Source organism: Caretta caretta, chromosome 3 (genome assembly GCF_965140235.1).
Source record: "Caretta caretta isolate rCarCar2 chromosome 3, rCarCar1.hap1, whole genome shotgun sequence".
NCBI classification, from domain to species: Eukaryota; Metazoa; Chordata; order Testudines; family Cheloniidae; genus Caretta; species Caretta caretta.
In genome coordinates this window covers 99,790,989-99,804,220 of record NC_134208.1, presented here as the reverse complement: position 1 = coordinate 99,804,220, position 13,232 = coordinate 99,790,989, and the positions used below count along the sequence as shown (strand labels likewise).

Sequence of the window (13,232 nt, the reverse complement as noted above, 5' to 3'; positions counted from 1 at the left end):
TAACAAATCAGCATTTCAAAGTCCTGTATAGAATGGCTCAGAAGTGGCATTTGGGGGGCATAGTATTTGACTGCATTTCTGCCATTAGGCAAAAGCTTAGTCTTGATCCTGCAAACAAGTGGATCAGTGCAGACCCTTGTATACAATGAACTCCATTCAGGTAAAAGACTCTGTAACATTGCATCTGTATTACAAGATGGGGGCTAGGGTTTTCAACATTTCTTACCCATATTCAGAGGGCTGATGCAGGATTTGAAACATCTCTGACCAGAACACAATTTCAAAACAGACTGATTCCTCAGACAGTACTCAACCTTCCTTCCAAATACGCACGCAAACAGTGTATCTGTTTCCATCTATTTATCTTTTAAAATGGAGATAGCCAAACATTAACATGTAATTCCTTCACACTGATCATTTAAAATGGGAAGATTAATGGCATATAGATTCTTTGAAAACAGTTCAGTACAATTAGGATGTTGGCACCTCAAGGAATGTTGCCATCATCTGCTGCAATACAGAAAATGCAGCAGAATATAGTGAAGTAGTTAAATCAAACAATATTTTTAGATCTTTTTTATTTTTAACTGATGTAATTTGGTGGCACTGAGCATTTACAGTCAAAAACATCTGTCTCTCACCCCCTGCCCCTCCCAGGCCATTTAAGAATTAGGACTGAGGTTTCATGTAACGGATCATAACCCAGCTGTAAATATGCTTGTATTATTTCAAGCATCAGCTTTAAGTCTGAAAAGGCTCTATATAGGGTTACTGAAAAATCTAATTTCAGTTTATTTCATAAATCCTTTTTACCTGTAGAAGGCATTCCATAATATTTGATGCAGGGAAGCACAGTATTCATATTTGGGTATCTTATATTATTCAGACTTGTGATTGTAATGTATAGCTCCTGATTGCAAGAAGGCATTTCATGTAGTGATATGTCTGGACTTGTTCTTTAGAATACTGAAATAACTGAGATAACTGTAGAATATTGAGATTTCAGGATTCTCAGGAGCACATCTTTAATTGTCCATCTGTTTCCTTGTTTGCAGCATTAGACTTCCAAATAAATGGGGCTAACGTCTACACAATTTACATACCAGGCAGTCCCACAGAAGTCAGTGTGTGGGTTATAAGTTAACCCTATAATTTTAAAATTACCTTAATATGTGCAGGATAGTTTCTAAATGGCAGTAGTGGCTTTTTTATCTAAGTGGCTTTTTTATCTATGGCCTGCATGTGGTGGATTATCTTCACCTTTCTGCAGAGCATATGCCCTATGCACCATTTAAGTTCCACTCTCAGAATAGGGGCTAAGTAGGACTTAAGTGTTAGACAGGCTTTGCTTTAATGACTACTTCTTATAAGCTCCTGAGGGTTATTTGCTTTCCAAAACATCCATATTTACAGCTGTGTGGGCCAGATCCATGGCTCTGGTTAAGTCTCCTTACTGTTATGGTGCAAGGACCAAGCTGGACTTGAAATCTGCTTTAGTCAGACAACTGGGGGCTTCCTCGAGGTAGGAAAACCCTTAGGTGACATAACCAGTTTTATGTCACCCACTATCCCATCCCTCTTGGCATACGGGCCATTACAGGGCAGAGAGGGATCATGTCACAGGCAGGACAGAGCAGTCCTTGGCTGCATAATGGTCCAAGGTAACTTAGCTGTATGCTAAGTTGTTGTAGCGGTGTCAATCCTAGGATATTAGAGACAAGGTGAGTGAGGTAGTAGATTTTATTGTACCAACTTCTGTCTCTCTCACCGATAGAAGTTGGTCCAATAAAAGATGTTGCCTCTCCCACCGTGTCACTCAAGGTAACTTGTAGCGGCCAGTTTATCCCATGATGAACCTCAGAGATGGGGAAAGAGAAAGATATCTTAAAGCCACTTTTGCCTTCCCTCTTTTCTATCAGCTGCATTGAACATGGGCTAGGTGCAGCTGAGGATCGCTCTCTCCACAGGTAGGGTATCCTGAATGTAGGTGTGGTTGAACATGAACTCCTCCAAGAAATTTAGGAGTTGAAGATGATGATAGGTGCATTTTCCTTAGCTATGAAACAAGTTTTCCATTTGACCTATGACCTTGATGTCACAATATTGTGGAAATTCTTAACACACTTGTTCCCACTCACATAATCAAGCCAAACAGTTTTCACACACATCCATCATATGCCCGATGAGCAAACAAATTAATCACTATGTAATCCAACTGAATACGAAAATGAAGGCTGATTTAAATTTACTGTGCAGAACACAATGAAAGGCTATTCAGGATAATAGCCTTTCCACCCTCAGAAGATTGCTCCCTTGTTGACAGTGAATATGTTCATAACAGTTTTGAAGACAGGCAAGAGCTATTTAAGCAAGAGCTAGTTAAATTTGTGTATACAGTTTGACAGATACTTATAGTCATGATCACTGCTAGTAGTCTCTTGCAAACTCTTGATCCACCAGTTGTAAATTCTTTAGACATGACTAGGTGTTAAATCCAGCAGTTCAATTCTGAGAGTTGTAACATACATGAAAAGACTGTGAAAGTAGCTGGGGTACAGCTTAAGCTGTGATTGTTCTTAGTCCATTGGTTTAAGATCAGACTTATTTTATCACTGCAGAGCTCAGCACTGTGGTGCAATTAATAGTCTGATGACATTTGTACTCAGTAACCTATGGGTCGGATTCTGATCTTATTTATACTAGTTCTACACCACTCTAACTCTACTGATTTCAATGGAGTTGCTCCAGATTCACATCTGTGTACATGAATATTTCTAGGCTTAATTCTATAACCTCTGTACCTCTGATATTATTCACTGATAATGAATAACAAACATTCAGCTTTACAATCACAGTGTTTAGAAAAAAAAGAGAATTACCTCTCAGAACTCCTCATACTTCTTTGCAGTAACCCTGACACAAACTTCTTTTAACATCAAAACAAGGACATTTGGAACCAGGCAAATGGTAGTTTATGTGTACAGAAAAATTATCTAAATTCTCTAAGAACAGAAATTAGGACTGACTATATAAATAAATTATGCCTTCTTTTAATGCCAAATGTTAGTATTGTATATTGCATAGAAAAAGCAATCTTTTTTCTGCACTGATATAAATTTGATATTCATCACCATGGGATTTATGGATTGAAATAAAATATATCCATTATGTAGTCAAAAGTGCATGCTGACTAGCTGAACAAAATCTTGAGAACAAGAAAGGGAGGTTAAAAGCTGCACAAATGATTTGTGAGTGTCTATATATGAAAGGGAAAAGATTTTGTTAAAAAAATCAATTGAACAAATTATACAGATCTGTGAATACATTTGTAAAATCTTTTGTGAAATTCAGGTTAAAGGAAACTGGAAATTTTTGCCTGGCACTAGCGCATACAACATCTCCTTTCTGAATCTGGTTCATGTATTACTATATCAAACACACAAGCTTCATAACATGCTGAAATTGTCTCTTAATATAGCTATAATCGTTACTGTTATCATTCATAACATCTATGGAAAATAATTAAACATTACTGTTCTTTTGTTATAAAGTTCTCTATTGGCATTAAAAAGAGATTTGAGGGTCTGATGTAATTTAGTAAATTACAACGTAGTTAACATTTTTCTGCAATGATGTAGACAGTAGTTAAGCATACTTACAGAGCATTGTACTAAATTACTTATTCCATGCAGTATTTGGAGAAACTCATCAAAGCCAGCTGCTAGCAGCTTTGTTCCAATTTCATTATTGCTTTGCAGGCTGATGTTCCTCAGGGAGTGATACGGGTGCACGCGCCTCAGCTTTCGAAAGTTTCCATGGCAATACAGCTGACGGAAGAACTAAAAGCCAGTGATATAGTAGCCAGGTTTCTCAGCCAGAAGAGGTACAAATCCCTTTTTGTTTTACTAACATTTCAGAATAAGTGACTTTTAGTATTTCACAAAAAAAGTTTTAAAATAGTTTGACAAAAGAGCAGATATGGTTAACAATTAAAGTGAGTTCAGTGACCAGTGAATTTAGCCTGTTCAAATAAATGTTTGATGAACTAATGATTTGGATTGTTCCAAGAAGCACTTCTAATGCTCCTTACAGCCTAAATCCTTACATATTGAGGCCTTCAGGAATATGCCAAAGTGTAGTATGTTGGTAGAGAATTAATTGCTGTTTTGTCAGCTGGGTTAGGAATGGCATCCATGGAACACAGTAAGTTTTTATATCTTCCTGTGGAGAATTTAGCGGGGAACTCTAAGAAAAGAAGTCTAAGAGAAAAAGGAATGGGGAAAGAGAAGATAAACCCTTCAGGAAAAAACATTAATTCATATCTATATATACATAGATCTATGAGAGAGAGATACACACAGATGTAAATCAATATCTATATTTGGGCCTAATCCAAATTCCACTGAAGTCATTGGAAACTTAAATGGACTTTAACATCATTAACTTAGGTAGACTTTGGATCCTACTGTGTGTGTGTATGTGTGAGTGCGAGGGAGGTAATGCAAAGTAACTTTTCAGTTTCTACATCATTTATCTAGTTATTAATGATGATGCAGTAGCATTCCATTCTTCTTAAGATTAAGAATTTATTCTTATCTAAATTCCTTTTTTTAAAGGGGCTTATGATTTTGGCAAAACATTCTTTTCAACTGCAAGTTGGTACACCTCATCGCAATCAGATGAGGATTTTTATTGGTTTTGGAAAAAATTATGTTTGCCCCCCATTTAGTTACAGAAAAATAAGAAGGAAAATAAGAGCATGATTATGCCTTCCCCTACACATTCAGAGATATGAAATGTATGATGGGAGAATTCGTTTTTGCAGCAACAGTAAAAAAAAAAAAAAAAAAAAAATTCAGAGCAGAGCCAAAGAGCACAAAGTCAGGCTGCCACCAACTGTCAATAAAAAGATTAATCTTTTCTAAAAGTCTCAGTTCCTTAAAGTCTGATTTATTTTTCTTCTTTATAATTTACTATGCAGAATTACTCTTGTTTGCATTATCATACTGGTGTGATAGTCTTTTTCCTTTGTGTGTGTGTAGAGATGGGTAAAATAGAAATGTATAGATAATTTCTATGCATTGTCAGTTTCCTTAACTACCATCACATTTCCCAGGCACATTTAAGTGGTTTGATTGCAAGCTATTTGGTGGGATAGCTAATCATTTTGTTTTGTTCCTAACAGTGGAGTTGTCCAAGCTCTCAAGAAAGAAGAGGTATTTTTATATGAAATTGGAGGAAATATTGGTAAGGATGTTTTCTCAACAGATTCCCTTGCTGAAATGAGATTGCTTGGGCCTAACTTTGCCCTCAGTTACATCCACATGATCCCTATTGACTTCGCTGTGGAGGCAAAAGTTTGGCTGATAAAGTTTAGAATTAATTATGGGCTTGATTCATTCATTCCATGGGTTCACCAGTAGCTGCATGTTCATCCAGAGCCACCTGGTACAGCTTAAAAGATGGGCAGTGTTGGAAGGAGAGGGAGTAGGGGCCAGAATATTCACATCCAGAGGGTTCGTTTATTCAACACAGGCACCCTCTGCTGGCTTGGGTTCTATGGAACCCTGTCTAGGCTCCCACATGCAAGAATGTCTGGGGAAAGATCTTTTGTGCCCCAGGGTTGCATGAGCAAGGGTGCACATTGTATCACAGTCCTCGTTCACAGATGAATCAAGCCCCAAGTGGATAGTAAGAGGCAGGTCAAAAGCATGTAATAATCTATATCATGGATATCTGCTAAGTTGGCATTCCTGTTAGTATTTATTTGTGATGATTTGCATTTCTAAAATGTCCATCATCATTATATGAATGTTTTTACCCACAAGTTTATATACAAGGCATGTGCCCACCAGAAACTCTCCATCCATTCTTCCTTTTTCATAACTTCCTACTTGAAGGGCCCGACTCTCAGTGCCCCCCCCCCCCCGTCCCCCGCCACATGTCACATATATTAGTATTACAGACACGAAGAAGGGAAGTCTGTAACTCACCCTAAAGATGGCCTCTGTCCAAGCCACAGTAGAAGCAGATTCCACCGTTTTATGCCACCTAAAGAGAACGTTCTGTCCCAGCCGCTACAAGTTATACCCTGGACAGAAGAGTCGTTACTGACGGCAGCTTCCGTGCCAGTGTGAGGTGAGAGTGGTGGTCACTGAAGGAAGGAGCTCACCTCATTCAGGGCTTCGTAGATGAGGGCCAGAACCTGGAATTGGACCCAGAGCAGCACAGGCAACTAGTGCAAAGTTGGTCCGTCCTGTTCAGCAGTTAGGCCACTGAACACCTGACAAACTGTAATACCTGGGCAGCCTTCCTAGTATTTACCAGGTGCGCCTGATAATGGCAGTCCAGTCTGAAGGTGACGATAGCATGGCTCTCTTCTGGCAGGAAAGCTTACCATCGATTCCTGCCCAGTCATAGAGGAGGAAAAGTGGTTTTGAACATGGTTGCTATCTGGGTGTCTAGCAACAGACAAGAGTCCAAAAGCTTTGAGTGTGGAGAAGGGATGAGATCATGGTCACAGACTTTTGCATTTCTCTGAAGTGCTGTCTCCTGCCAACTGGCATCACTTCTGTTTTGCCTGGGATGAGCCTGAATCAGCTGCTTTTTATCCATGTCCCTAGTTTACTCCGATAAGGCGTCAGGGAGACTTTAGTGAGAAGGAAGGACAGAGCTGGTGTCATCAACATATAGGTGGCACCATAGCCCATAGCATCTTATAATCTCCCCTATAAGGAGAGAGATATTGTCATAGCTTCTCCTAATGATTTATTTTTAAAAATGAGAAATATTTAAGCACACTGAACAGTAAAACGGTCCTTATCTTCATGCTTAGTGTTTGAGCTTCCCTTACAACCTCCACTCCTGTGTTCCACATCAAACACAGGGGAAGTCACTGTCAATAGGAAAGATTCCCTGGCCTTCCCGTGATGCAAGTTTCCCAGCTCTGAATAACAGGCTATTAAAACAAGAGAGTGGCTTAGTATAATTAATGCCAGAACACCATTTTGAATGTACTAGAATTTTTCTTTAATGAACGAAAAGGTGTTTCTTTCTAAAGTCTACACTGAGAATCACTCTCTAACCACAAATTTTTAATGGGCTGAGCGAATTAAAAAATCATTCATGAACTAGACAACATGAACTAGATTTACTTTGTTTTTTCTATTAACTGTGGCCTGTTAAGTTTACCAAAATTTATAACTTTAAGCAAAAATTTAATACTTTTGTACTCTCTGCAGATGCTAACCTATTTTTTCTCTACCATGTTACTGCTTTAAAAATAGCTTAAACATTTACACCAAAACCAAAATCATTACAATATCAGCTTTTATTTACAATATGTTATAGACATGCTTCAGTTTTTCTAATACAGCATTGTAAGGGCAACTAGTCACAAAGGTTTTTATTCTGTGCCTAATGCCTGATTAAAAAATAATATTCATTTATATCAAATGACTGCACAGGTTCTCCATGTCTCTCTGCACAGATTCTCTGTATCTGTTAAGTAAGAATGTCTTCGCAGTTCCATAAGGCTGTTTTTAGGAGAGGAGCATTTGTTTATTTCACAGCAATATTAATATCATAGAAAAAGGCTTATAATTGACTTCAGTGGAACTGAGACCTATTTATTACTACGTCAGGTATATTGTGGTAGTATATAATGTATGTACATAAATAACACTGGGTTGATTTGCATGTATGTATGTAATGAAAGTATATAATCTGAGTATGCATATTTTGTAATACTGGGAAGCTCTGTGGGAGTGGGGCTGTGTGTGTGTGTGTGTGTGTGAGAGAGAGAGAGAGAAATGTTTACTGCTAATTTATATCTGGTTGCTTATTAGAAACTGGTTTATTGAATAGTCCCTCTACTTGAAATGTAGTTACTCTATGTGCTTGTTAAAGTGAAGATATGGCAAGCTGGAGATTTTCTGCAAGCTTGTTATGGCATTTGGTGGAATGCTGGAAGCCTCCTGAGTAATCCTCCTCTTTGCTAATAAACCTTTTTGATAATTGCATTTTATCACTCCCTATGTTTCCTACTTCTAATTACTGTAGCAGTTACTGTGGGGCTGGTGAAGAGAAGCTTCCTGACTTTAAGCTGCTGGGCAGGCAGACAGGCTGACTCTCTTTTCATTTGTTGTGTCCGGGCTCTTCTGCTCTTGGCTGTCATTTTCTTCATGACACAGCAAACTCATGCAGAGATTGCACAAAAGAGGAAAGAACCAACAGCTCACTATAAAATGCAGTAACATGACCAATATATTTAATTATTGATTGTCGCTGCTGAGTCTTTCCTCCTTCATGTATATTCTGTGCAGGGCTGGTAGCATCAGCAGGTTGCCTGACACTATCCATTATAAGACCCTGTTTTCAGTTGCTTATAGCTTTGCCAAACTTTAAAAGTTCGGGCTGAAATGTTCCATGCTGTGTGTCTGCCACAGGCTGATTTTTGGGGTGGGGGGGTGGGGAGGACGTGGGCAGGAGGCAAAGAGAGGGAGGAGAAATTTCATCCTAAATGGATAGGCTATTTCTGAGAACAACATTACAGAAAACTGCCTATGTTAACCTTTTCTTTGAGAAGCTCTTGTGCCTTCATGTTTGAAGTGGGGATTTGAAGTTTGGCAGGAGGGCAGCCTTTGTGTCAGGTACGCAGTGGTGGAATTAATGACTGTATCATAATGCGTGTGCACGGGGGGCTGAATTAAAGTTGCTCATGCAACCTTAATTCTGGCATTTCCTAACTTTTGAATGCTTGACTTTGCAACCTTAATAATATTCTTTCAGCGTAGTTTGCATATATAATACGTGTATATATAGCAGATGATTCCTTGAAGAACTTGGGAACATAGAAGACTACAACTCAAACAAGGCGACATATTCATGGTTCTACCTTTACTAATATTGACTTGCTGCCTTTCTAATCATTGCAGTACTCTTACGTTCATTTATGCTTAAATTATTATTTTCGTAACAGCTACTAGACATTAGACTAGGATAAAATATCAGCAGAAGTTAAACTGCTTTTCTCTCCATGATTTGACCTATCACAACACAGCTGTGCACACTGGATGCGAAGGAACTGTTAACAAGATCAAGACTGGTAAGAGCTGGGAGTGGGAAGGTGCACAGCTTTCTTGGTCAAAAGCCCCACCTCTTGAACTCCCCTCCAAAGGAATTGAAAATGATCATAAATATAACAGCCTTCAGATCTAAATGGAAAACGCAGCCTTTTGACTTATCCCCAATAGCATCAAATCCTCAGCTGGTATAAATCAGCATAGATCCACTGACGTCAATGGAATACCTCAATTTACATCATCCAAAGGATCTGACCTAATTATGGACAAGATAATTAAAGAATCCCACTAAGTACAGCCCCCCATGAGTCAGGGGGAAAAATAAGAGAGTAATTCTTGATGTCACTTTTCCTCTGCTTTGTTAGATACCATGGTGATGGGCACAGTATAAAAATCTAAATAGACTGGAATAGTTCTATGAATGTTGAAAGTAAATTCCCTTTTTTTAGGTGTACTAAATCTAATCACACATCTCTTTTTGTCAGGAGAACGCTGCCTTGATGATGATACCTACATGAAGGACCTGTACCAACTCAACCCAAATGCTGAGTGGGTTATAAAGTGCAAGCATAGTTAAACTCATAACAAATTACAAAAGAAAAATCTGTGGACTGGACTTCGTAATACTGTGTATTCTAAAAGGACAGGATGTTGTTTTATCATTCAAATGCATTGTACTATTAAAGGAATATTGTCAAGCTTATTAAATCACTTACAAGTGGTTTCCACTAAGTTGGCAACATTTACCACTGTCACCATGCAGCAATATCTGAGATATTAGCTTTCCCCGCTATGCATATTTAGACTAAGCAGTGATTGCATGGTAACTGAAGTTAAATGTTGACTTTTCAGTGACAACCATTGTATCTTGATAATGGTTCCATCTGGCAGGTCTTATGTTCACATCTATAATCTTTTTGTGCGAGGGAGATCTATATTGTCTTTCTTTATTTATGTGTTTTTCATAGCGCCTAGCATGGTGGGGAACCCAACCCTGACCGGGGCTTCTGAGTGCTACAGTAATATAGATATTAAATAAAAAGAATGATTCCAGAGACATAAACTTTCCTCAGTCACTGTGAGATTCAAAGTAGAAAAACTGTAATGTAATATATCCTGTCTCCGTCTCAATAAGTGTGCCCCAATTTTTTCCTTCCGGGGTACATTTTGATGAAAATTGGGAGCTAGTGACTTTTTTTGTGAAAACTTCTATTTCTGTCCAGCATTCCTGCTAGACAAACTAAGTTGCACACTCTTTTATATTATTGATCTAGTGGTTTGCTTGTATTCTTGATGGTAAAGAATTTTTAAATGGGACCACATGTCAAGGTGAGTCCATTTGAAAGCCTACAATCCTAAGTAGTGTCCTTTGTAATGTTGGAATATTAGCATCCAGTGTGAAGGCACTGAGCTGTTTTAGTGGTGCCATACAGGGACATTGTGAACACTGCTTTGGATTTTCTTAGACCATCTGACAGATTTCAAAACATTTTGCGAACTGCCAAAAACTGCCAAATTACTTACAAATTGCAGAACAGAAACATTCAGGATAAATAAAACAACTGTGGCAAGTAACTGGTCTGAAATTCACATTTAGCAAACTACCAAACCCCTCCTCCCCCCTTAGAGCATGTCTTCACTACAGAGTTAACCCAGGCTCTTATTTGGTGTTGCCGCTAAACTGGCTCCTGACCACATACAAAACCCTCTTACCCAACTATAGTGGTGCTTTATACCTGGGCTAGCTGGCCTATCCTGGGGTATAAGCTAAAGCCCAAGTTCTGCTTTCACTTGGGCTGGTAACCTGCCCACTTGGTAATGAGGATGAAGGCTAAACCACTTGAGAGCTGATAGTCCTTCAGTGCTGTCCCACAATTTTCCCCATGTCCCCAGAAGGACAAACAAGTCCCAAAAGTCACCGGGTGAAGAAACATGGGATATGCCCTTTAGCGTCACACACACGTGAGTGCAGCCCCAGTGGAGACCCAGTAACTTGAGTGTGGCTTTGCAGTGTGGCTACTCACCTGAGCTAGATCAATGCTGGTGCCACTCAGTTGATCTAACTCTGAAGCGAAAACACACCCTCTGCACCAAATTTTCCCTTTGGACACACATTGATTTCATTGAGTTCAAAGGGAGTCTTGTGTACATATCCAGGGGAAGAATCAGGCCTTTTGGACCTGATCAAACCCAATGACGTCAAAGGGAATCTTTTCAACGAGCTTTGGATCAGGCTCTCACACTGTATTATTCACAAGTGAACTTAAAATTACACGGTTGGAACTGTTGCATCTGCAACATAGATATGCAATAGAGTATAACTGTAAAGGTTATAGAATGTGTTCTTTATAGAAAGAGTTTTGTGCACATCTGCTGGTTAGTTATTCCATTTAGGTGAGACACACAACATATGAACAATTTATGTTTGTGTGCTTTTGGTATTCTTTTGTTTTTATTTTTAATCAAAACAGCAGAGAATATTGCAATGGGGCAGGAAGAATTGTTCCCAGGGATTCTATAACACAAGTCATCTTGTGGATAGAACAAAGACTATACTGTAAATACAAGGAAGGGAGTAAGAAACAAAAAAATGCTTGAGCAAATATTTATGAGTCTAGAATGTAATAAATATAAGGCAATTTAGATGTGTAATACAGCAAACTGTGTGTTCATAATACTTTAGCTATAGTTCTTTAAAAAACAGCTTACATGTTACTGGAACTCTAGATGTTATTTTAATCAGGAACAAAGTACTGATGAGAAGAATAGCTGTAAAATTTCACCCTGGTGGCTACGATAATTTAAATAACTTTGTTGCAGGTTTAGTGCCATTACCTTTTTTTTAAATTTAAAAATAATTTTTATAATCAATTTTTTTTTCTTAATTCTCTTATTTTAATTATTATGCTATAGAAATGTACACAAAAGCAATGCTGACTAGTTGTTGAATAAACTTTTTGTTTTGAATGCCTCACTTCATAATCCGTACGGGTAGTTTATAGCTTTGTGTATAAAAGAGATGTTTCAGATGAAAACTGGTTTACTTGGTATTTTTTCTTCTTATGAACACACTTAGTGTTTTACTGTATTCCATATTTCCTTATGTGTTACTTTTATGTGCCCTGTAATAGGCCACACAGCCTTGGAGGTTTGAATGCCCAATTGGATAACAGCCAAAGAAGGGACCTCGGTTTAAACAGGAAGATTATTTATTTATTGGGGTGCTCCATCTTAGTACTATACTGCAGTCTTGGTGTGGGTTTTGACCCACCAAACTACAATATATACTTACAGTGTATATGTAACGAAGCAGGCACCTCCAGCATTTCCTCTAAATACAATTCAAGACTTAACTGTAAAGTGTAGCCAGGGCATAAATGAAGACCAAAGAGCATGGGGGTGAGCTGATAAAATCCCTTTGTAATGAAAAGACCGTATCGGCATGATTGGTCAGCCAAAGTAATTTGGTAGTTGCCCTTCACTTGACTGAATCTGGCGATATACTGCAGTGCATCACCCAGATGAAAGGTTACTTCATCTAACCCTAGCATAAAATAGGTGACATGAATGAGACTTCCAGAATGCAATCGTCTTCCAGAATAATCGCTTCATGAAAGCACCACAGTGGGGGAGCAAGAGAACTGACCTACTTTTAGAAGATTTCCCACACCAGAAGATATGAAGTTCATACTTGGCACTTGTAGCATATATTTGCTGTAAACTCAACAGGTGGGAAAGGGGGAGAGGATGTTTGTTTCATGTTAGAAATGGGTCCAAACTGGAACTCCAAATCCAAACACCTCCACACTCTGTGGAGTTTTGAAATATGGATCTGAATTTTGCAGGTTGAGCTCATCTCTGCTTTAAATCCATTGATGATGGGAGAAATTTCATTTAGCCTGTTCAACCAAAGCTCATTCTGGTGCTTCCTAATTTAACCACACTCAAATAGTTTTTGAACAACAATAAGAGATCTGGATATAATTTCCTTAACATTCACACCATTAGTGCAGAGCTAGTTGAATTGGTGTCAGGAGTAGATTATAGACTAAAGCCTGGTGAAATTCATCAGGGCCTTCTACTTCGAGGGTCCTCTTTGCCCCAAAGTTCTATTCCAGGAACCTTCTGAATTGTTTTATCCAGCTATTT

General features: G+C 38.5%; 1 protein-coding gene across 3 annotated transcripts in view; it reads left to right on the top strand.

Annotated features, from left to right (window-relative positions):
• Positions 1 to 12,118, top strand: part of ARHGAP18 (Rho GTPase activating protein 18) — a 124,097-nt gene extending 111,979 nt beyond the window's left edge. For 2 of the 3 annotated variants that reach the window (XM_048844601.2, XM_048844599.2), the window contains exons 13-16: positions 3,759 to 3,883; positions 5,186 to 5,247; positions 9,062 to 9,106; positions 9,569 to 12,118. In XM_048844601.2, coding sequence (XP_048700558.1) covers positions 3,759 to 3,883; positions 5,186 to 5,247; positions 9,062 to 9,106; positions 9,569 to 9,660 — 324 coding nt within the window. In that variant the 3' untranslated portion in view covers positions 9,661 to 12,118. The remainder of the gene's footprint in view (positions 1 to 3,758; positions 3,884 to 5,185; positions 5,248 to 9,061; positions 9,107 to 9,568) is intronic. The other variant, XM_048844600.2, reaches the window with a different exon arrangement.
• Positions 12,119 to 13,232: the final 1,114 nt, after the last annotated feature.